General features: G+C 36.2%; 1 protein-coding gene across 3 annotated transcripts in view; it reads right to left on the minus strand.

The window, feature by feature from the left end:
• The window catches only part of HEATR5B (HEAT repeat containing 5B), a 107,359-nt gene that overhangs the window by 69,468 nt on the left and 11,517 nt on the right, over nt 1–26,374 (minus strand). For all 3 annotated transcript variants that reach the window (XM_044261782.1, XM_044261783.1, XM_044261781.1), the window contains 13 exons: nt 24,735–24,906; nt 22,841–22,998; nt 21,606–21,855; nt 17,943–18,098; nt 17,137–17,387; nt 15,472–15,583; nt 13,541–13,693; nt 12,410–12,509; nt 11,985–12,094; nt 10,511–10,674; nt 9,523–9,698; nt 6,881–6,986; nt 4,117–4,307 (listed from right to left, as the gene is read on the minus strand). In XM_044261782.1, coding sequence (XP_044117717.1) covers nt 4,117–4,307; nt 6,881–6,986; nt 9,523–9,698; nt 10,511–10,674; nt 11,985–12,094; nt 12,410–12,509; nt 13,541–13,693; nt 15,472–15,583; nt 17,137–17,387; nt 17,943–18,098; nt 21,606–21,855; nt 22,841–22,998; nt 24,735–24,906 — 2,099 coding nt within the window. The remainder of the gene's footprint in view (nt 1–4,116; nt 4,308–6,880; nt 6,987–9,522; nt 9,699–10,510; nt 10,675–11,984; nt 12,095–12,409; nt 12,510–13,540; nt 13,694–15,471; nt 15,584–17,136; nt 17,388–17,942; nt 18,099–21,605; nt 21,856–22,840; nt 22,999–24,734; nt 24,907–26,374) is intronic.

A 26,374-nucleotide genomic window follows, 5' to 3' on the forward strand; every position in this document is an offset into this window, starting at 1 on the left:
TTGTTCTAGAATATTCTTATTCATTAGAATTAGTTTGATCCTTTCAAAGCCTGCTTTTAAATTGTTTTAGAGTGGGTCAATATTGTCTTCACTACGAAGGCAGTATCCTTCAGACAACTCCATTTTAGGAGGTTTTTCCAATCTGGACAGTAGGAATCATGTGTGAGCCCTTGGGGATTGTTTTATACTCTGTCCACCTATTCACCTGTTCTTTTCTGTTTGTTTGTTTGTTTTCCCGGCCTTGGGCAGTTTCCTCCTGCACATAGCAGCGCTCAGCTGAAGATTTCAGATGACTTGCTCGTAGCTCTCTTTCTGTGCAGCTCTCTCCTCTTACATATTCTATTCCACACCTTCTAGCTATGTTGATTTCTCAAAACTCCAAGTTCTTTCTCCTTACCTCAGTTAGGTTTAGGGTTCCTATCCCTGCATTTCAACCTGGAAACTCTTTCCAAGCAGAAATCTGGAGCAATTATAGTGTTCCCCTTGTTTGTTTCCCATTTCTCAGGGATCACTGCTCTATGCTGGGTGTTGTCCAATACCTGAAAACCATTCTTTCATTTATTTTATCTGGTTTTCCAACTGTTTAAGACTGCAGCAAAAACCCAGCCCCTGTTCTTCCACCATGACTGGCAGTGCAAGTCCTGTAAATATTTTTAATGTTTACTTGAAAGAATAGATTTCATTATTTCATTCATATGTAAGTAGCAATGTAGAGAGTTTAAAAGAGAATGCCTAAAATAACAAAGATGTCTAGAGAGAAACTTTCTTTGCATTTTCAGAATTGTATTATAACTCTCAGTAAGTCATTGATGACCAAATTTCTGTTAAACCCATAAAAGTAAAATAAAGCCAAGAGATTAAAAATCCATCACCAAGACTGTGGTTGGTCAGTTTGCCTATGGTGAAGAAAGAAAAATCCCAAGGGCTATCATGAAACAGATATGAAGAAATGTAGTAATGAAGGAAGTAAACTATGTCTGTTCTTAGCAGTATTTCTAACATATTACATCCTTGGATAAGTAACCTCTACCTCTCTATGACTCAGTTTCTCCATTGTAGTCATTTTGGGGAACGAAAGAAGTTAAGAATGAATGCAATCTGTGAATTCTAAAGCATTACATAGATTATAAAACTGCTTTCATGTTGGTACTTTTTGAAAAGCAACATTTCAGTGAGATAAAAAGCTGGGTCACTTCTCTCAGTGATAATCATCTATTCAATATAGAGCGAATATTCTAAGCTGTAAGAATATATATTTCCCAGGGGTCTCAAAGTGATTTTCAGTTTGAATGGAAACAAATTCAACCAGTAATGATTTTATTTCCCTCTGAACTTAAGCGGTTGAAGTAGCTCCCTGTTAACTAGAACGGTTTATAGGAATGATTCCTCTTTAACTGCTAAGATGGCATAACACTTCAGTGTGTAAATATAGCTGACAGATCTGTATGTGTAAGTACTTTTGGCTTTTCATAGATACTAAATCAACAAAAGATAGTGTGTAGGTGAAAACATTCTACTATAATGAAACAGGAGGACACTGAAACTTTTTTAAGCTAATCTAAGATACCACAGATCCTTATTTTTACTTTTATTTATTTATTTATTCCAAAGATTCATTTATTCATTTTACAAACAGAAAGTGCACGAGCAGGGGGAGGGACAGAGGGAGAGGGAGAAAGAGAGAGGGGGGGTGAGCCGACTCCCCACTGAGCAGGGAGCCCACGTAGGGGCTTGATCTCAAGACCTTGACATTATGACCCGAGTTGAAACTAAAAGTTAAAGGCTTAACCGAATGAGCCACCCAAGGACCCCTATTTATTTATTTTTTCAAGTACTCTCCACATCCAGTTAGAGCCCAATGTGGGGCTTGAACTCATGATCCTGAGATCAAGACCTGAGCTGAGATCAAGAGCCAATGCTTAACCCACTAAGCCACCCAAGTGCCCCTAAGATACCACAGATTTGGGGCACCTGGGTGGCTCAATGGGTTAAGCCTCTGTCTTCGGCTCAGGTCATGATCTCAGGGTCCTGGGATCAAGCCCTGCATCAGGCTCTCTCCTCGGCAGGGAGCCTGCTTCCCCCCTCTCACTCTGCTTGCCTCTCTGCCTACTTATGATCTCTGCCAAATAAATCAATAAAATCTTAAAAAAAAAAAAGATACCACAGATTTTTAAACATACCATTACTTTATATGGTAGTATAAAATGAAGAAAAAATGTATATTAATTAATTGAATTTAAATAAAAAGCCAAAAAAACAAAAAATGCCGCCAATTAATTATGATGTTTTACAGAGAATTTAAAACAAATTCTAATGTCAGATGAATTGCGAAAAATGGGTAACTTTAAATGCATGTAATACTTAACTTTAAATCATAATCAATGATTTGGAAAAGCTAATGAAACTAGGCACTGAAAATACTTGTAAAGCATTAACCAGACAGGTATGAATGAAAGTCTTTGTGTTTCACCAGAATAAGTAAAAAATAAATACTCCTACAAGTATTGAAAATACTTGTAAAGTTAAAACTCCTTGAACTATAAAGCAAAATTACCACTCTGAAGTTTTCCAAACAAATACATTCTTATTTTACCTATTACTAACAGAGCACAAACCATTAAAAGGTAAGATCAGTTGTATATTTAAAAACATCTTTAATGAAAACCGATTTTAGAATCAATGACATATACTTGGAAAAGCAAAACTGCTCTGTTGTTAGAAAATGGCAGAAGTCATCCTGCAGAAGAGGAAGTATCTGGGAATAGATATCTTCTGCTTGCTCGTATTATCCTTAGTGATTCAAACAATACACTGGGGCATTATCCTATAACCAGACAAACTGCTGTTCATGTTTGACAACAGGGAAAACCATCCTCCCATAACCAAGAAAGAAAATACATTTTCTTCAGGACTACTGCTTCACCACCATAGTCTCCCCCCACCCCTCTCATTAAAGACTATGGCCTCCAGCGCCTGGGTGGTTCAGTTGGTTAAGCGACTGCCTTCACCTCGGGTCATGATCCCTGGAGTCCTAGGATCAAGTCCCGCATCAGGCTCTCTGCTCAGTGGGGAGTCTGCTTCTCGATCTAACCCTCCCCTTCTTGTGCATGCTCTCTCTCTCTCTAATAAATAAATAAAATCTTAAAAAAAAAGATTATGACCTATTTTAGTGTAATTAGTACTCAAAATAAATAACCATTGAGAATAGTTATTACCTAACTCAAGTATCAGTTCTTGACCACACCTGATTTTCAACTTCTCTACTTAAGTACTTGCCTAACAACCAAGAGTCATTAATAACTGCATCATCTTGATCACTTATTTGGAGCTCTGAGACCGCTCTTTTTAATTAAAACAGCAAAGAAATCCTTAAAATCTAACACTAACCTTTCCCGTTTCAGGGATGATTTAAGAGATGATAAACTTGCTGGCAGTTAGGAAAAGAAAGGCTTATTCCAAAAAGTGACTAATTAACAGGAAGTATAATGTGGGGAGCAGAGATAAGAGAAAGGGACTACCAATTATCAAAGGGTTTCACTTACTTGTGAAGCAAAAGGAATAATATGGAGGACACTGGGAGAAGGAAAGGAGAAGTGAACTGGGGGAAATCGAAGGGGAAGAAGAAGCATGAGAGACTGTGGACTCTGAGAAACAAACGGAGAGTTTTGGAGGAGAGGGGGATAAGGGTTAGGTGAGCCTGGTGGCAGGTATTAAGGAGGGCGCATATTGCATGGAGCGCTGAAAAAATAAAATAGAATTTTAAAAAAGGGTGGGGGGGACGGAGAGAGAAAGGGACTACCAGAGCACCTTTTCAGAGAAGAATACATGTAACTAATTGAGAGAAGTCCTATTAACAATCCTCTTGATTCCATTATGTAACATTCAAAGGCTGAAACCTCATCACGCTGAAAGTATCTACAATATAATGACTTTTCCAGATTATAGAGTTTAAATAATTACTGAATAAAAATTAAGATCATTTTAAAAAAACACGAAATTTTGTCATATTTTATACCATGTAGAAAATGTATCATTCAATTCTATATTTACTGATTACTTTAAAAGACATCTTTGCCCCTAAAAGAAACGTATTTGTCAGTACACAGACCCACTTACTTGTCAAAGCTATACTGGGCCATTCTGGCAATGAAGGTTGCTTCCCCAACCACCTGAGCCATTCTTCCAAGAGCTTCCCCTGCCGCACATCGTAAGATGGGGTTTGGGTTGTCCAGAGCACCCATAACCAGAGTCAGAGCAGATTTACGAACTTCCTCAGGTCCTAAAGTACTTTTGTTTTCAGCCAGGCCCTATAGTTATTTAAAAGAAAAAAAAAGGGCAATTCAAAATTCACATTAAATTTTTTAAAAATGTGCTGCAATTTCTGTAAATATATCCACTTCACCCACTTCTTTCCAACCACCTTTTCATTTTTTTAAGTTTTTATTGTAATCACCCAGTGCTCATCATGACAAGTGCACTCCTTAATCCCCATCATCTATGTCACCCGTCCCCCCATGCACCTCCCCTCTGATAACCAGTTTCCTTTCAATAAAGAGTTTGCTTCTTGGTTTATCACTCTTTTTCCCTTTGCTCATTTGTTTTGTTTCTTAAATTCCACGTTATCAGTGAAATTATACGGTATTTGTCTTTCTCTGATTTATTTCACTTAGCATTGTACTTCTAAGTCCATCCATGTCATTGCAAATAGCAAGATTTCATTCCTTTTATGGCTGAGTAATATTGCATATATATACCACCTCTTCTTTATCTATTCATCTACTGATGGGCACTTGGGCTCGTCCATGTCTTTGCTATTATAAATAATGCTCTATAAAATAGGGGTGCATGTGTCAACCATTTTTTTTTTAACTGAGGTATAGTTGACATGCAACATTAGTTTCAGCTGTCCAGCACAGTGACTGGATAATTTCGTGCATTAAGCTAGCTCATCATAAGTGCAGTCACCATGTGTCACTACACAACATTATTACACTATTATTAACTATATTCCCCATGCTACATTTCTGTGCCCTATTTATTTTATAACTGTAAATCTGTATCTCTTAATCCCCTTCACCGTTTTTACCTATTCCCCTCTTCAACCATCTTTCATATGTATATACTACATCTAGGATCAATACCTATTAGATAGATAGTAATCACTTTCCGAAACATGATTCAGAACATGATACATAACATAGTTACAGTCAATCAGCCCTAAAATGAACAATCCCTAGAAGTGTCTCTATCCAAAAACTATGCTCTTAAATTGTTTTTATATAAAAGGACACTCTACTATTTTTTTTAAAGATTTTATTTATTTATTTGACAGACAGTGATCACAAGTAGGCAGAGAGAGAGGGGGAAGCAGGCTCCTCACTGAGCAGAGAGCTCAATGCGGGGCTCGATCCCAGGACCCTGAGATCATGACCTGAGCTGAAGGCAGAGACTTAACCCACTGAGCCACCTGGATGCCCCAAGGACACTCTACTATTAAATCAACTATCATTCAACTGATTGACATTTATCATTCGAACTTTAAGTAAGGAAAAGGTCTGATGAGTAAAAAACTTTGATTTATTTATATAAAAATTTCAGAGAAGATAATTATGTCATCAAGAGTACATTCAGGGCACCTGGAAAGCTCAGTCATTAAGGATCTGCCTTCGGGGCTCAGGTCACGGTCCCAGGGTCCTGGGATCGAGGCCCACACTGGGCTCCAAGCTCAGTGGGAAGCCTGCTTCTCCCTCTCCCATTCCCCCTGCTTGTGTTCCCTCTCTCTCTGTGTCTCTCTCTGTCAAATAAATAAATAATTTTTTTAAAAAAAAGAGTACATTCAATAAGTATAAAATGATAAAATGGGGTAAAAATATCAGTAACTGAATACTGATAAAGTTTGTTCGTCATATTAAATGTCAATTATCTCTGTTCTAGGTACATTTACTGTCACGGAACTTGATAACAAAATCCAACTCATGGTGCCAAGGGAAATGTTAACTATAAGAGAGGCATTAGTAAGCAAATCTATGAAGACAAGTGTTCTGTGGACAAATATTACAGTTGGTATACTAGTCTTCCAAACACTAAGGGAGACCATGACTACTCAATTCTTCTTTAAAAAACTCAGATGTTGGTCTCTTAGCTGATGGTCTTTAAATAGGGCATATACTAACAGTTATACAAATGATATAAACTTGTATTACTATAATCAGTAACTATGTCCCTCTTCCACGATGTTTACAAAACATGATTTAATTCATGCCCATTTAAACACTTGTACTTGCTGCCATTTTATTTTACAAATAAAACTTTATAATAAGCTTAGTGCTGAGCAATTTAAAAAGTTTTCAAATACATCATGAGAGGCTGCAGAGAACAGTACATGAACTCTGAGAGACAGGCAAAATATGTTATTCCACTACATATATGTAGAAACCAAAGTTTAAAAGATTAAAGGAACTGCACAAGACATAAGCCTAATGAGAGCTAAACCAGAACAGAGTCTCCCAATGTCTTTTTCAGCTGTACAGCATAGCCTCTCCTGATTTATGGTCTAACCACAAACTGAACTTAAGTTTTGTCTGGTCAACCTCCAGTAGAATATCAGATTGCATTAGACATCTTTGAAAATTCTGAAAGAACTTACTAGCACTTGTAAAATCTGAAAGGTCACATCGAAACATGAACTTGAACATTATTAAAATAGAAAACACTTATTTAATTACAATGAGCCTAATAAGTAGTTTCTAACAATTTAATATAAAAACATAGTTATCAAGTGATACACATATAATTATCATAATGGTCTAGATACACATGTCTTATTAAAGACATTAATTAAAATCTTATTTCAGAATACTTATGCTTTAAAAGTAAATACCTTTAATGCGCTAAGAACAGCAGTAAAAATATTAAGCTGCACAGCCTGCTGGCGGACACCTTTGGCTTGTTTAACACATTCGGCAAAGTGATCCAACATCTGTAATCTATAATCATAAAGATAACATTAGCAATACTTTTCACTCATATATGGCTCAGAAAACAGAAATAAGAGCAACAGCTAAGTGTATAACAAATAATGTCCCATGCTGTTTCATTTCTATTTCATTCCTGCAGCTGATTTAAACCAGATCTCTTCCTCCGGAATTGATACAGGGACATGTGGTTTTTAACTGGCACAGTAGCCAAACTATGGAAAAAGCTGAGATGCCCCTCAACAGATGAATGGATAAAGAAGATGTGGTCCATATAGACAATGAAATATTACTCAGCCATCAGAAAGGATGAATACCCACCATTTGTAAAGACATGGATGGAACTGGAGGGGATTATGCTGGGTGAAAGAAGTCAAGCAGAGAAAAGAGAAAGACATTTACCATATGGTTTCACTCACATGTGGAACATAAGGAATAGCACAGAGAACCACAGGGGAAGGGAGGGAAAACTGAAGGGGCACAAATCAGAGAGGGAGAGGGAGAGGGAGATGAACCATGAGACTATGGACTCTGGGAAACAAACTGAGGGTTTGGGGATGGAGTGGGCATGGTGGGTATTGAGGAGGGCATGTGGTATGATGAGCACTTGGTGTTATACACAACAAATGAATCACTGAACACTACATCAAAAAGCGGTGGCTAACTGAACATAATAATTTAAAAAACTGTAACAAAGCTAGCAACTAAACATTAAGTGTCAATTAATAAAATAAGGTCATAGTTTCAATGTTCTTTGATGTTAACCCCAGCATCTAACAAAGTGCCTGGCATATAGTAGGTGCTCAAGTCTTCTTGAATAGAATAACAATCATTAATTATGCATCTATGTAGAAGATTTTTAAGTTAGAAATGTTAAAATGTGGCATAATTTTTCTCTTCTTTTAAAATACTCTAATGAATCATTGAACACTACATCAAAAACTAATGATGTACCATACAGTGGCTAACTGAACATATAAAAATAAATAAGTAAATACAAAATAAAATACCTCACATGGAAGAAGACAGTATCTCATGTCCTATTCTCAGAAGCTAACTAGGAGATTTTGAAAAAGATTTAGCTGTGGTAAATTTTTTTAATGTAGAAAATCAGAAGTGAATTTTTTTATTATTTCAAATTATTTAAATGAGACAGCAAAAAAAAAATCACAGCCATTTGAGACTATTCTGATAAAAGAGAATGAGATCATTTCAGATTCTAAAAATAAATGGGTTGGGCAAAGGAATGCTGGGAAGTTGGATTTAGTACTAAAGTAACTATGAACTAAAGCAGAAAATCAGTATCTCCCTGAGGTCATTATAAGGATTTAAGCTCAGTGTAAAACAGTCCATAGGTCTCAAGTCAGAGCATTCTCCAAAATCACTGAGGAAGAAATCATCTAGTCTCCAGTAGCAGCTCCAGTTAGAGTTACTGGAGGCTGAAACTGACCACTTGAATGCTATGTATATCTTCTGTGGACGAGGAAGCAGCACATTATTCACACTGCCTTCAAGCACACACATAAGAGACCCATGTCTCCAACACTACTGTTAAGCATCATTTGCCTATAACTGACCTTAAGTACATAATCTTTTAAAATAATTTATTTTTAAAAAGTTTTTTATTATAAAATATTCATTTCATTTAATTTGAAGACTAGTAACAAAAAGTTACTAATCGGAAATAACTACTCTTGTAGTTATACATGTACATACATGTAAACATGGCACACAAATTTTCACTCTTCCGTTTGAGAAACCACCATACAGAGACAAAATGTCTAATAAAGTTAGGAAGAGAGTCTGTACAAAGAATATAGCAAACCAACATGCTCCTTTTAGAAAAACAACCGTTATTTTAATTTCCCAAGTTCCAGACTCAAATGGAATGACAAACCTTATTACAGAGCAAATACCTCACTCATTAACTTCATCAGTAACAAAAACAAAAGACTTATTAGCAAACTTATTTAATGATTCCTCATTAAAGATATAGTGAAAACCTACTTATAAACTGGCAAATGAACTACTGAAATGAAAATCTTGCTGTTAAAGACACACTCCACAAGACAATGGTACTGGATGCTAGTACACAGAGCCAAATCTTAAAAACAGCTTCAAATTATATGGGATTTTCATGCAATTTTTTTCAATCATGTATGTGTCACTTAGGTCATTAAATTTATAAGCCTATTATTTAAGTAGTAATTCACTTTATTGTAGGTAACTGGATGGGATGGGAAAATCTTTGAGTATGATTTATGTATTTTTTTCCTAACAGATAACTTTATTTATGTTAAATACTTTAAAATTTATTTATTATATTTTAAACTTTTTATTTAAATTCCAGTTAACTAACATCCAGTGTAATATGAGCTTCACGGGCACAATTTAGTGATTCAACACTTCCATACAACACCCGGTGCTCATAAAAACAAGTGCCCTCATCAATCCTCATCACCCTCCTTAACCCATCCACCCTGCTAACCACCACTCCTCTGGTAGAATTTATATTTAACTAAAATTACCTGTTAGACTTTATACTAACCGGTGTTTATAAGACACATGAGGAAACACTACACCAAAAAGGGCCACGGAAGCATCAATGACTGAAACCCCAAGTGGGAGAGGACCAGGCACAGCTTCTCCGGCAGGTATGCGTAAGTAAATGGAGGATGGATCATGCTCCAGAGCCCCACTTCCGGACGCGCTGTTTGGCTGGAGCTACAAAAAAAAAAAAAAATTACGTAAAAATCATTCAAAATCTCCTTGAATGAGTATTAGTCAAGAAAAACAGAATGTGAGGTAGAAAAAAAGGTTAACAATATCAACAAAAAAAAAATAAGAATGACTCAATCTGAAAATTTCCAACAAAAAAAACCCCACAAGAATGATTGAATCACAAAATTTTTAAATAGATAAAAATATGATTTATCCAGAAAAAAAGCCATCAGTAATTGTACAATTTTATACATACATAAAATTGTATAATGTTATACTTTATGTAATTTTAAGAATGCTTATTTATTCTAAAACATTTTTATACTGCCCACCTTAAAAAGTGCAAGCAAAACAATATCAGGAATAACTTAAACCCACACACACAAAAAATTAAAAGAAGCTGTGGTAACTTTTTTTTTTTTAAAGATTTTATTTATTTATTTGACAGAGAGAGATCACAGGTAGGTAGAGAGGCTGGCAGAGAGAGAGAGAGAGAGAGGAAAGCAGGCTCCCTGCTGAGCAGAGAGCCCGATGTGGGACTCGATCCCAGGACTCTGCGATCATGACCTGAGCCGAAGGCAGCGGCTTAACCCACTGAGCCATCCAGGAGCCCCTGTGGTAACTTTTTTAAAAGAACATAAGAAATTTACCTTTTTTCACTACTTATCTACCATCAGGAAGCTATCCTTAAATGTCTAAGAAAGCCAAAATAAAATTAAACTTTAGTCTGCAATATTTTCTTTTTAAATTACAATGTATAGTAACACCACTGCTTTTCATTAAGTTGTATTTCAGTTCCCTGTATGGTTTGCTACCTGGTCTTCAATTGATTTATGATCAGTTTCTTGAAGCCAGGAACCCAGAAGAACGCTGTCATCATAATGGCAGAGGGATCTGAGGAGGGAAGTAGTTGTGTTCGCTGAATTGTCAGTCAAAGTGAATTCTGCTACCAGTTCTCTCAGAAGTGCATTGAAAGATCCTAAAAAATAGAACTTCAGATCAGACATGAAAGAATAATTTTTATAAAAATTACAATCACTGCTCACAAAAAGAAGCAACATGTTCTACAGGGATAAAATAATTAAGTCCCTGTTCTCTTTAAAAAAAAAATCTGTATTAAATATTCTAATGCTGATTTTAACCTACAATAATGGTATTATGCCTTTCTATCGCTTCTCAGCCTTTTGTCTAAGATCAAATGTATTACTGTATTATGCCTTTTAGCCTAAATTATTTAAAGTAACAGAAACACCCAAGCAGAGGAAATATTTCTATTAAATGCAACATTTAAATTTAATAAATTTAAATATATTAAATATATTGTAATGATTTAAATATCTGTTTAAATATATTAAATATGACACAATTATTGTTTATTATTAATTTCCCAATGCCCCTGAGGCTCAAATGGGTTAAAGCCTCTGCCTTCGGCTCAGGTCATGATCAGGGAGCCTCTCTCTCTGCCTGCCTCTCTGCCTACTTGTGATCTCTGTCAAATAAATAAATAAAATATTTTAAAAAAATAATTACGCAATGATGTGCAAACACTGAGCCATAACACATCAGAATTCTTGGGTATGGCTGAACTGAACACAGATCAATGGCTTACTTTAATATTAGCATTTTATATAATATTTGATGTCTATAAAGTATATTATTATTCTCTGTCAAGATTCCTAAATTATTGTCTATATTATAATATATATGAAGCAGTTCAGGATCATAATTAAGAGGACAGAGGGGTGACTAGGTTGCTCAGTCAGTGAAACATCTGCCTTCAGCTCATGATCCTGGGGTCCTGGGATCCAGCCCCACAACGGGCTTCCTACTCAGTGGGGTGTCTGCTTCTCCCTCTGCCTCACCCCTATTTGTGCTCAATCTCTCTCTCAAACAAATAAATAAAAATCTTTTAAAAAATAAATAAAAGCATAGGCTTTAAAGCTGAACCAGCTGGCTCTGAATCCAAGCTCTACCACTTACTAGATCTCAGACTTGGGCAAGTTACATGACCTCTCTGTACCCAAGGCTCTTCATCTATAAAATACAGCTGAATTACGTCATAAAGTTGTGGTTAGAGTCAAAGGAGATAATACATGTAAAGGGATTAGAACAGACCCAGAGCACAGTAAATGCCCCACAAGTGTTAGTTTCTTCATATGAAGAAAAGTAAAATAGTTGTCTTCCTCTGCAAAGTCAGGGGAGAGCCTTGGTCAGAACTCTATAATACTATGTGAAGAACTGGAGAGGTAAATTGAAGAATTTTTACTAGATACCATAAATTTTATTTACCTTCATAAGTTTTTGGAGGTAACAAAGCCAAGATATCGTAAAGTCTTAAACGGACCATTGCAGCACTGGCTTTCAGATGAGCTCCATGGGCTTTAATTACAGACGGAATGCTAAAATATCAAAAGTATAGTTGATAACAGCTTACTAGAGTAAGTGTTACTTAAAGCATTTTCAGCAATGTATCGATGAACCGCCAAAATACACTGGTGAGTATTACATTCTCATTTTAGTTTATTCTGTGGCTTTTACTGGCACACTGTAAAACACAATTTTATTTCAATCCATACCATTACTATAATTTTTAAGGTCATTTTAGAACAGTAAAGTTTTATACATTTCATATATGATATTATAGGGAAGTACAAGACATGACTGTATATAAATATGTAAAATTGGATGTTAACTTATCCTAATTGCTTACTTACTGTGACATCATAGTCATGGCACATTCAATAGGAGTCATCAATTTTCTAATCACATCTTCAGTTAGGAGCTCAGGGCAATGTGCAACAAAACTCCTCATTGCTAGATAAATTTTTTAAAAGAACAGATTTAGGATAGTTTTGTGAAAATAAAAAATAATTACAGAATTACATAAAGATACCTATAGTTCTCCATTATTATACAATATAAGGCTCTGAAATCAGGTCAAACCGAAAGAACTAACTGCAACTACAGAAAAAAATCATTAGAAGAGCCTAGAAGAAAGGTGGAGGGAGGGAAGGTATCTAGTAGGGAGATTTCTGTGAGTGGGAAATCAAAGGTCTTATAACATCACTAAATTCAGATAACTACAAAGAATGCAGCTTCAAGATAAAAACCTAGAGTGCACAAAATAGCTCAGTGAGAGGGAACATCTTTGCTGCCTCTTTAGCGACAGAACTAAGACAAAAACAGCTCTTAGATGTGTGGGAACAAAAAGGACCCCTTGCCCTGCCGCCCTTATGCTTTAGCATATATCTGTCTCCCACAACTTGGAAAAAGAAGCACTTTTCACTCTGAGATAAACCAAAAAAGAATAGCATCACCCAGTGTAATTCTAATTCCCAGAGGAAACCAAACATGAGCCTTTCCTGTAAGTTGCTAGCTTCTAAACAAAAACAACTTTATTCATAATTTTTGTAACAAGGATGTCTGGAAAAAAATGCATCAGCATTTTCAGATTTGATAATGCTAGCTGTGTCCATTAGGAAAAGACTTACTGTCAACTCAGTGACCTTGAAGATCCTGAGTTTCTTCTTCGAATACCCACCAGGCTGTTCACTTGGTGGCCAGTGCCTCTGTGACAGGTGGACAGCTGCAATCACTGGGAATCAAAGGCCTGGGCTCTGGCTCTCACCTTACCCCTGATGCTAACGTCCTCTCAGAGTCTCAGCTTCATTTCCATCGCAAAATTAGCAAACTGGCACATTTATAAGGCTTCTCTCTAAATCTACAAGTCTATGTATTTGTCATTACACACTAAAATAAAAACTTGAAGCAGTGATTTTCCTTCCCCTCACAAATATTTTAGTAATAAAATAATATTCTGAGAGTACAATCCTTTCAGTTCTTACCACATAAAGCTCCGGCACGACCTTCCAATGTTACCTGCCAAGTAAAAGAATCGCCTCGGGCCTTCTCAGCCTCCAACTCCTTTAGAGAACGAGGAAAAACATTTCTCCACAATAACAACATCTTGGGCAGATGATAACGAACAACAGATGGTCCTATTGGAGAAAACAAAAATGCAAAAACATACATATAAACCGTATATATATATATAACATATGTCTCAAACCAAAGTCAGAGATTCCCGCACAGGCTTTAACAACACCTAGTGTTTCACTCTATCTTTATCTGTAAAAGTAAGATTTTCAACATGCATCTTTTATTTTCCAGTCTGAGAAATAATTGAATATACTGCCGCATAAGTTTAAGGCATACAGTATGATGTTTTGGGTTATAAATAATTGTAAAATAAGCACCACAAAGATGCAGCTAACATTCACCATCTCATATAGACACAATAACACAAAAAACAATTTTTTAAAAATTTTCTCCTTGTGATGAGAACTCTCAGGACTAACTCTCTCACCAGCTGTCCTGTCACACAGCAGTGTGATCCGCAGCCACCAGGCTGTACACCACAGCCCTGAACTTACTCAGCTTAGAACGTCAAGGCTATACCTTTTCACCACTAGCCTGCACTTCCGCCTCCCCCCTTCTAAATGTTTCTTAGTCAGTAAGTAAAATAACATATCTATTAAAGCATAATAACACTCACCTACAAAGTATCAATATTTTTAGCAAACATAAATCCATAGCAAGTATTTTAAAAGAAATTATCTATATTCAGAATGGTGAATTATATATTATCAACCTATATTCATAGTGGTGGATTATGCACTGTCAATAATGAAATATTCCGGGGACACATCTTACGATATCTCTCCTATTAACACACATGCATATAAATACAGACACCCAGTGCCACACACATACATCTATATATTCCTCCATTTGGGGGGCAACTGATATGGCTAATTTTATTTTATAGAGGGGCAGTATGTTTAGAACTAAAAATTTATATTGTAAAGGAATTCCTTTAACATACCACATAACATATTTAACATAAATTTCTGGAAAAGTTAGCACTTTTTATTTTCTTTAGAAAACTAGGTCAAAGTATAACTTCCAAAAGGTAGATCCTCAAAGTGGTGAGTGACTCTGTAGCGTGCGCACGCGCACACACACACACACACACACATACTTTTTACAGAAGTTAAATGTATGAACTAAAAGGTAGATACATCTCTTCGCCACGACAACATGTCTCTGTTCTGTGTACAGTGCTAAACTCTGCCTGCATCTCAGATTTGTCATAGCACTTAGGAAAGTGAAATGCAGAAGGGTACCCCAGAAAAGCAGCACCAAAACCCATTTAAATGTGACTTTATCGGGACGCCTGGGTGGCGCAGTTGGTTGGACGACTGCCTTCGGCTCAGGGCGTGATCCTGGAGTCCCGGGATCGAGTCCCACATCAGGCTCCCAGCTCCATGGGGAGTCTGCTTCGCTCTCTGACCTTCTCCTCGCTCATGCTCTCTCTCACTGTCTCTCTCAAATAAATAAATAAATAAATCTTTAAAAAAAAAAAAAAAATGTGACTTTATCCCCCTACCAAAATCATGTCATACATGTCACTCTGGGGATGGCAAGTGCCCCCATACTCTCACCTCATTTGGTGAACACTAAGCCAATTAGTTAGACCAGGGCTATTCTGATAGTGAAGATGAAACTTCATTAATAATTGTGTCATTAAATGTACTTAAGCAGAAATTACCAAAAATAGAAATCTACGCCCAAACGAGAGGAAATACACCTTCACCAATTTTATCGTGTCATTCAAAGTCTAGAATGTGAAGTTGAATACTTTTAAATTAAGTTTTCTTTAGCGTCTACTGACAGTCATACAGTTAGACAAGATCCTACTCAAATATGACTATACCTAAAGTCATAAGTGCTCCAAGTAAAAGCCATCCAGCTTGGGTGCGCTGTAAAGACAGCCTGCTATTTTGGGCAGCAGTTCGTAAGAGATCTTCAGCAATACTAACTACCATCTGCAAGAGAAGTTGACAATTGGATTTTAACTGAAACAAGTTAAAGAAATCAAATAAGAAAATACATAGATAGTATGCTTAATTTAAAAAAGAAGTTGTCCTTTTTTGTTGTTGCTTTAACATGTTTAAGAGGCAACATCAAGACCTGCTTAATCCAGATGGCACGGTTGTCTCTGAGGAGACCCCACACAGCACACTGGTTAAGAGAGAGCTCCAGAGCCAGATTGCCTGGGTTCATATCCCAGCTTTGTCATTTCCCAGCTTTCTGACCTGGGATAACTTAACTTCCCTGCCTCAGGTCCCTCAATGGTAAAACAGGAATAACAGGAATGCCAACCACACTCCAGCAAGGACTGAATAAGTTAACAGAGCAAAGCACTCAGAAGAGTGCTGGCCCATGTAACTACTTCCTAAATGCTATTACTGGTAGTACCGTTATCTTATATTCAAAGATTTGTTGAACTCCCATTATATTTCTGCCATGAAGACAGTCTTCTGGCAATTAGAGTCTTAGAGAACCTGTCACAGGGAAAACGGGAAGTAACAAGCAGCAAATGATTAAATGACACAACAGTAAGACAGATGTAGTCATGGTCTGCAAAAGGGAGGTTATCCTAGATGGGGCAGCTCTAAGGAGACTGCATAAAAGAAATGGCACTTGAATTAGGCTTCTAAACAAATGGATAAGCTTGGTACGGGCAACAAGAAGGGGGATGACATTCTAATGTGTGAATAACGGCATGAAGGCTGAAAAAGGCAAGGGAAGGAAGCAAGATGACTGGTCTAAGTAGAACAGTGGGAAATGAGAACGAATGGGTAGAATGATGGCGAACCACAGAGGTGCCGGTTTTCCAGACAGAGGGGATTATATTTATTCTCTGAGCACTGCGTAGTCCCAAAGTGTCTCCGAGCTAATGTGAGACATGGAAGTGGTGTGGGGAGATGGGAGAAAGACTGCAAGCAGGATAATCAGGAGGAGGCAGTCGAAGAACAAAACGAGATGGAAGCCGAGATTCGAGTAGTAGCTATGGAACTCCTAAGAACAAATGAATCTAGTCCCAATGTCCCAGAAAGAATAAAAAGTTAAAAACCTAGCCCTGATCTACATATGTAAAATAATATTTACATAAACACTTAATACTCTTGAGGAAAAAACTGTAATAGTATTAGTAGGTATAGTAGAAAGAAAAAACACCGACTCATAAAAACCATTCAACTATTATTATCAAAATGCTAAATGCAATAACATATTCTCCGGACATCTTTGAATAAAACAATATGAATTTTTCTCTCTAAAAGCTGAAAGAAAAGCTCTGATTTCATCATGATTAGTGTAAGTGTTTTTTCCCTCTAAAATAAAATGACTCTGTACCCAAATAAAATGTACTATTCCTACGCAGAATTAAATATCATTATTGGCAAAACACTATTTTTTTGTATTACTATAATAAAACTGTTGTTTGATCATCCAGCTCAACATTAAACACAGAAGGCATTCCAGTGAAGACTAAACCCCACATGACAGCACTTAAAATTCCATGTCTCTTTCATACCTTTCCCTTGGCATGAGGAATGCCCAACGGACACTGATGAACTCCGCCTAACAAAGCAGCCATGGCAAAGCTGTATCCACTAACAGCTTCTGGTGACGTTTTCAAGTTGTTGAGCCGTTCTGCACACCTGTCTAGAAACGGTGTCAGCTGGAATGGTAATGCCACCGCCACGCAGCGCAAACACCAGGCGGCGGCAAGCCGGGCAGCCATACTTGGATGAAGCAGCACGGAAGTCACAGTTTCCAAAAGTCCTAAAGAGAAATACAAAAACAAATGGCTCTTTAATAAAGTCAAATGATTTCGTAAACTACGAGAATACGTGTAACACAGTGATTAAAATCATAAGCATTAAGGTTTTACCCAAATACTTTCAGAACTTTGCCAAAAACACATTATCTCAGAAATAGTAGAGAATCTTAAAGGAACATTTTCTACAAAATAGTATAATTATATCCCCAAAAAAATGTTGATGTAAAACTTAAATGTTTATTCAACAAATTTTAGCCAATTATTAGAAACAAACTACATAACTCTTTTGTCTCCCTAAACTTTATTTCACTATTAAGTCAACATTCACAAACCTAGTGAATCTTAAATAAAACCCAGCTTTTAACAAGTGATCTGAAAACTACTAATTATAGTTGTTTTCTAATTATAATGTAGTTACTAATATAATTAGTATTATATAATTAGTACTTACTAATTATAATGGCAAGCAACTAATCAGGAGTTAAATATCAATCACACTTTTAGGACTTCTTTTGAAATGGTAAAGAGAATTCCAGCAAGTAAGTGAATTATCATACCTATAGATGCTTCCTGAATAAGAGGGGATGCGGTAGCATTCAGGCTCTGCACCAGGCTCCCGAGTTCTTGGAGGGCGCACACCATCACATGCTGGCTTGCTGCAATGTCGGCTGCTCCAGATTTGTTTTCACCGCTAGTATCATTCACTACTGCTTCTGGAAACACATAATCATGTGTTTGATGTGGGTGAATTAAATTGTGACATAATTTTTTTATTTATACAGTTGACATTTTATACCAATATTTCCACCAATTGATGCCTGGGTATTAAAAACTCTGACTGTAATTACTTCTTAGCAGAACACCTGTGTAACTAAACACTGAAGTGACTTAAAACACTGTCCATTTGCATCATGAAAGTACTGAAATACACACTGAGGGATTTTGCCTGCTTCCAGGAATACACCTGACTTCAGCAAGCAGCAGCAAACCACAGTGTACAAAAGCACTGGCTCCCCGGAAAGCACTCGGGGTTCCAATCCCAACTCCACCAGTCACATCAGCCACGTGACACTGGGCAAGCCACCCCAAGAGTCTCAATTTCTCCATCCACTCAGGGGGTTAGGGGACTATCTCAAAGAGTACTGTGGTGATTAAAAAGTCAATTCACATGAAGAATAGAGCACAATGTTGCCCACAATACACACGCATCAATGTCAGCAGCCATTATTGTTACATTATTATCATCCCTACCTCAAGTGCTGCAATATATTCATAGCAACACTGTTGAATTACTGACCAGAAAGCAGATCTAAAAGGATACTAGCTTTAGAATTTCTTACTGAGATGTTTCTCAAAGTTCCTGTTAGCTTTGCTGCCCCCTTCCCTGACCTTTCAATAGAACAGAAATGTATTTAACAGGAGACAACTAAAGATTCCTTGTCAAGTTACTAATTGAGAATATATTCTAGCCCATAAATCCCAGATGGATATTTAATTCTGCTTTTAAGATTTTTAAAAAATCAAATGGCTAATCTATGACCTAAGATTAATAACCCTTATAATATGGTAAAACTTCCTTACCTTTTTTGCATTCATTGTGTATTAATAGACTATAAAATGAAATCAAAGAGGGGGACAAACCATAAGATACTCTTTTTTTTTTTTTAAAGGTTTTATTTATTTGACAGAGACAGTGAGAAAGGGAACAAGTAGGGGGGTGGGAAAGGGAGAAACAGGCTTCCTGCCGAGCAGGGAGCCAATGTGAGGCTCAATCCCAGAACTCTGGGATCATCATCTGAGCTGAAGGAAGCCACTTAACCAACTGAGCCACCCAGGTGCTCCGAAACTTTTACTCTAGGGAACAAATGAAGGGTTACTGGGGGGTGGGTTGGGTGGGAGGATTAGGTAACTGGGTGATGGGCATTAAGGAGGGCACTTGATGTAACGAGCACTCGATGTTATATACGACTGATGAATCACTAAACAATACCTCTGAAACTAGTAATATACTATGTGTTAATTGAATTTAAATTTAAAAATATATAATACATACTAACAGAATAGAATAATATATTACAGATTGTAATTTTCATTATGGACCTCTTGATTTTTAGCTATTTCTGGACTTGGAAATGCATGAACTCCATCTTTTGACTGCTAAACCACAGCTCCTTTACCAGGTACTCTCTATATCTGGTTCACTATTTTATTCCCACAGTCTGGCACAGTGTCTCTGGCACTTCAACATTTCTTTAACACATCACTGTACAAATATATTTCAAGTTGTGAACCTAGGAGAGATTACTATTTTAATGTAACTAAAGAACGGTACCTCATTAACTTAAACACCCTTTAATTCACAATTCTGAACTTCCAGTTAGCCCTATGCATTTAAAAATGTTTGGCTTGTGGCACCTGGGTGGCTCAGTTGGTTAGGCAGCCAACTCTTAAATTCGGCTCAGGTCAAGATCTCAGGGTCACCGCAATGGTCTCTGCACTTAAACCAGAGTCTGCTTGTCTTTCTCCCTCTGTTCTTCCTCCCGCATGTGCATTCTCTCTCTCTCTCTCAAATAAACAAATAAAAAATCTTTAAAAAATAAAAAAACAAAAATGGTTTGCTTGACATGGATGGATCTAGAGTGTATTATGCTAAATGAAATAAGTCAGTCAGAGAAAGACAAACACCATATGACCTCACTCACATGTGGAATTTAAGAAAAAAAGCCACAGAAACATATGAGAAGGAGAAAGGGAAAAAGGAGAGAGGGAAATAAATCATTAGAGACTTTTAATGATACAGAACAAACTGAGGGGTGAGGAGGGATGGTGGATGGGAGATGGGCTAGAGGGGTGATGGGTATTAAGGAGGGCACTTGTGACGAGCACTAGGTGTTGTATGTAAGTGACGAACCACTGAATTCTACTCTTGAAACCAATGCTGCACTGTATGTTAACTAAAATTTAAATAAAAATTTTTTTAAATTAAAAAAATAGCATAGTCTATAAGCTATTATAAACAATGAAAATTCCATTTGTGAGTTTACTTTTACTAATTTTATAAAATATTTAATATATATTCTTTAAATATAAATTACAGATTACGCTTTACTCATTAAATTCTTCTTTTTTTTTAGAAGACTTATTTATTTATTTGAGAGAAAGAGAGAGCAAACGGGAGAAAGGCAGAGACCTTCTGCTGAGTGTGAAGCCCAATGTGGGGCTGGATCCCACCATCCTGAGATTATGACCTGGATCATAGTCAAAAGTAGGATCCTTAATCAACTGAGCCACTCAGGCATCCCATTAAATTCTTATTTCTAAAGCCCACTATTCGGCAATATAATTTGCCTGATTAAAATGGTTAAGAAAACTGAACTGTCCTATGGAATGTATATTTTACCTTGTTCAGTTCCCTAATAGGAATGCAAGCTCCATGAAAGCAGGAACGTTTATTTCACTTGTTATTCAAACCCTGAATTACTGCTTTGCAATCTCAGATGCTCAGTAACTACTTGTTAAATTGAAAAATTTATAAAATGGATATTCCTTTTAATTACGAATTAATTGAGGTTTCACAGGATATCCTCTAGTGGGCTAATAACCACCTGCAATTGTTCCTGTCTAAGTATTCTTATTAAGCCTATTAACGAAAGGAAACAAACAAACACGTGTTTATAAAACAAAAGGCCCAAGTAGAGAAATTACAATAGGTTGTTCCTTAAGGATAGGAAAGCAATATGCTGTTGCATACCAGGAGAGCTAGAACATCAGTACAGATACTAGAAATGAAACAGAATTCAAACATGCTACTCAAACTTTAAAAGTTCTATTTCACTGGGGGCACCTGGGTGGCTCAGTGGGTTAAGCCTCTGCCTTCGGCTCAGGTCATTGTCCCAGGGTCTGGGATCGAGCCCCGCGTCGGGCTCTCTGCTCAGTGGGGAGCCTGCTTCCCTTCCTCTCTCTCTGCCTGCCTCTCTGCCTACTTGTGATCTCCGTCTGTCAAATAAATAAATAAAATCTTTAAAAAAAAAAAAAATTCTATTTCACTGTAATTATGTTGTTTTAATAACAAATAAGCATACTCAATAAAAGTGACTAGTAAAATGCAGTCCAGAAAATGCCATGAATTAATAATCAGATCCATTAGTATTTATATTTATTAAGAATAATAATATAAAGCTAAATGACTAAGGAAATCAGCAACACATATCAATTCTTACCTACTGCCTTCATTTGTTTTCCAATAGCTTGGCATATTTCTTTGGCAGCTGCAATCTGGGCTTTTTCACCTAGCAGACTGCCCACAGTAGCTCTTAGGATAAAGGAGACACATCGCCTTGAGTACACAGCTTCTACATGCGTTTGCGTTGCCCGAGGATGGGACACCAGATCAAGTACGTGGGACAAGAATGTAGCAAAGCTACGCTCCAACCACTGACCACCCAATGTAGTCACAAAAACAACGTACGCCTATAAACAGAGATATAATTTTAGGTAAATTATATAAAAGAATTGAGATTACAGATAAAACTACAGAAATAAATGAACATAGCATTCAAAATAAATTACAGTTGAGATTAAAATTGAGAAAATTTAATACTTGAGACCTTTTTAGTACTTCTAGAATAGGAATTACTGGTACAAGTATTTTTGGCTAAAAACCGTTCTTAGCAGTTTCCTGAAGAATGCAAAAAGATAGTGGGGAGGGAGGGAAAGAGCTGAATTTATCCTGATGGAGAGGAATGTAACAGGTTATAGGAATAAGAAAACTCTCACATCTTAAATAAACACTGACCTAGGACTAGAAACCCCTGCTTGTGACTGTAAGATAAAAATTGTTTACTTCTAATCACAATTGTTTTCAGGAACAATGTACAGTTGGAGTGATTTTGCCTAAGATCACAAAGAAACATTTTATCTTTTTATGCATTAATTATTCTTAGATCATTAACCATAACACCTTAGTTGCTTAATTATCATTAATTAATTAATTAATTAAATGTAATTTTAACTCCAAGTCAGGATTAGTTTCATAATTATATTGGTGATTACTCCATTAATGATAAGTCCAACTGAAATATTAACAAATAGGGTTAGCTACAGGGTCATTGGAGAACAGTAAATCTAAATTTCTCAAGCTATTTGAATACTGAATTTAAATACTGAATTTAAAACTGAATTATTTTACATCTGATTTTCTGCCAAGTAAAATTTGGGAAAATGTTGTTGGATACTTACATAAATATAGCAGACACAGGCTTATTTACACATCATTAAGAATCTATCTTTCCATATAAGTGTGTAATTTGGAATTTGAATGTAATTCATTCATTTGGTAAAATAAACACTTTGGAAAAACACCAGAAAATATTAAAAATCTGTGTGTACTAAGAGTCTTCCATGAGATTTCACCAGCAATGTGAACAGAATTCTTTCATAAGTATGCATTACAAACCTGTGTAACTCCAACTCTTACTTCACGATTAACAGACCCTCCGACTTTTAACATCTCTCCACCACTCTTTAAAAAACCTGACCCTCCACGTAGAAATCCTGTGGCCATGAGTTCTAAGACTTCATCAAATGTCGCTCGCTTCACGTTCTGGCGCATTACTTTCAGAAAGAAAAGTAAATTCATAAGCAATATATACTGCTACTAGATAACATTTTCTAATAACTCTAGCTTAAAATTCAAGTAATTATTTCTAAGGATCCTTAAACTACTACAAAGATAGGGTCCTTTCATTTTCTTATAGTCTTTAAATTTATAATGCACTTGTAAAAATAAATTCAATTTTGAAGCAAAAAAATATTAGGAAAAATGGAAGAAGCTAAAAATTAAAATCAATTCATTAAATCTATGCCAAACATAATCTAATAATGTTAACCTTGACATATCTAACACAACAAGGACAAAGTACATCCACAGCAGATACTAAGTGACTCACAGCCTTCATTCTCAACAGAGTAGATGCAAAGAAACTTTGTCAAGTTCACACTCTCTAGACAACAGTTAGCAACAGATTAAAATGTCATTGGACTGAAGCTGAAATGACATTCCCTTGTGCAGAAAATGTTTTATAAAGTCTTTCACATATAGCTGCAAACATAATCCTCACAAGATATCTGTAGGAGAGGTATCAAGCTCATGATTAAGTATGTAGAGATCAGGGCGCCTCGGTGGCTCAGTGGGTTAGGCCGCTGCCTTCGGCTCAGGTCATGATCTCAGGGTCCTGGGATCGAGTCCCGCGTCGGGCTCTCTGCTTGGCAGGGAGCCTGCTTCCCTCTCTCTCTCTCTCTCTCTCTGCCTGCCTCTCTACTTGTGATTTCTCTCTGTCAAATAAATAAATAAAATCTTCAAAAAAAAAAAAAAGTATATAGAGATCAGAATTTGGCTGCCTGGGTTTGAATTTCAGCTCTGATGCTTATAGAACACTTAAGAGAACACAAATTACACAATCTCTTAAGCCTCAATTTCCTTGTTTATAAAGTGGGAATAGTAATAGTATTCATAATTCATAGGGCTTTTGTGAGGACTAAATAAAACAGCTCAGTTATAAGCTGAATTCAGTGCCTGGCACATAGCACTTAATAAATGTTACCTGTTGTCATCATCATCTAATTGCACAGACTGAAATAATTATCATTAAAGATAAAGAGACTAAAGCTCAAAGGGCTTCACAGCTAATTAACATAAGATCTAGGACTTGAATCTATTACTTCTGATTCTCCTGCTACACAGAGCTAGAGTAGGGGTGGGGACAGTAGCAGACATGGCCGGGCTCCCTTACGGTCTACTTACAACCCTCACTGAGGCATCTTTATGGAACTATGAGACACAGCAGAAGCCACATGACAAATGTCTCTGATTCTGCTTACAGTAATGGCCATAAAGAAAAGAAAAATAATACTGTTCTATAAAAGGGATCAACTCATCAGAGATTGAAAGTCATATGAAGTGCCAGATTCCAGTCCCTTGAAGATTATAGAAAACCATTATATAAATCTTGCTTGCTTATATATATATATATATATACTTGATATATATTCTCTTGTACATTATAATCATAAAAAAATGTCTTGTATTGCATGGAGCACAGGGTGTGATGCATAAACAATGAATTTTGGAACACTGAAAAAAAATTAAATTAAATTTAGTTTAAAAAAATGTCTTGTCTATATCAAGGAAAATGCCATTTGGGTAGTTCCATTCCCTGAAAAGGTAGACAAAGACACTTAACAATTTAAATCTTTCAAGTGACTTACCTATAACAAATAGCTTATTTAGATAGATTTCATATACCTTCAAATACCTGTTACAGACTACATCAGGGATTGGTAAATGATACCTGTTGCTTGTTTTGGCATCAACGCTGTAGCCATGACTGTTCCTAAGAGTTTAGACACTGCCACTCGAACCCCGTAATTTGAATTTTCCAAAGCCTTAAAGCAGTGAGTGGCAATATTTTCTAATTCAGCAGTCCACATGAACACAGCTTCATTCTGTAGCTCTAGTAGACACTGAAATTTAAAATAAATAAATAAATACATCCTGGAACTTCCACTTCCAGAGATATAACAAGAAGAATCAGATTTACTCTGTCTCCTGAAATAACCAAAAAATTAAAATACATGAAACAATAGTTTTCAAGACACTGGACATCAATGAAGGATAGCAATCCTTAAGAGATGGAAACAAACTTAACTCTGTAGTTGTCCCAGCTTATGGCCTCTAGAGAGTTTTCAGTACTTAGGAGAAGACACTTAACACTGAACTTCTGTACTATAAAGAAGAAAGGTCTCAAATCAATAACCTCAGCTTTTACCTTAAGAAACTGATGATGTAGAACAAATTTAGCACAAAGTAATCAGGGGAGAAAAGAGAATAATAAAGATAACAGAGCTGAAATAGAGAACTGAGGAAGAACATAAATAAAACCCAAAGCTGCTTCTTTGAGATGACCAATAAATATGATAAATCTCTAGCCAGACAGATAAAGGAAAAAGATACCAATTACTAAAATTAGGAATAAGAGAGGTCATATTACTACAGATTTAATATATATTAAAAGAACAAAGAGAATATCATAAACAATTTTATGCCAATAAATTTGAAAAATGAAATAGACAACTCACTAAAGAAGAAAGATAACCTAAATAGCCCAGCATTGATTTTTAAAATTGAATTTGTAGGGACAGCTAGGTGGCTCAGTTGGTTAAGCATCCAACTCTTGGTTTAGCCTCAGGTCATGACCTTGGAAGGGGAGGTCCTGGGATGCAGCCCCCATGAACAGCTCCTCATTCAGCAGGGAGTCTGCCTGAGATTTTCTCCCTCTACCCCTACCCTATACACTCACTCATGAGAGTGCTCTCTCTCTCTCAAATAAATAAATAAATCTTAAAATTGAATTTGTACACAAATAAAACTGAGGAAAACTAAACAAGATCAATGGACTATGGCAATGTCAACACTATTATACTAGTTATAATACTGTATTATACTTTTGCAAGATATTACCTTTGGGAGGAACTGGGTAAAAATTTATAAAGACATCTCTATATTATTTCTCATAATTGCATGCAAATCTACAATTATCTTTAAGAAGTTTAACTAGAAAACATCAACAACAAAAACAACATAAGAAATCAAATATTAAAACAAAAGACAATTAACAAAATCCAATATCCATTCCTGATAAAACCTCTTAGCAACCTAGGAATATAAAGGTGCTTCCTCAACTTGATAAAAGTCATAAAAAAAAACCAATACTTAACACTAAATGGCAAAGAACTGACTGTTTCCTCCTTAAGGATCTGGAGTAAGACAAGGATGTTTGCTCTCATGTTTTTAATTCAACATTGCATTGAAGGATTTAGCCAAAGGTAAAAGGTATCCATATTGGAAAAGAAGTAAAACTGTCTTTATTCTTAGACAACAAGATTGTTTATGTAGAATATCTGATAGAATCTACTAAAAAAGCTCACAGAA

Source organism: Neovison vison, chromosome 8, assembly GCF_020171115.1.
Source record: "Neovison vison isolate M4711 chromosome 8, ASM_NN_V1, whole genome shotgun sequence".
Lineage (NCBI taxonomy): Eukaryota > Metazoa > Chordata > Mammalia > Carnivora > Mustelidae > Neogale > Neogale vison.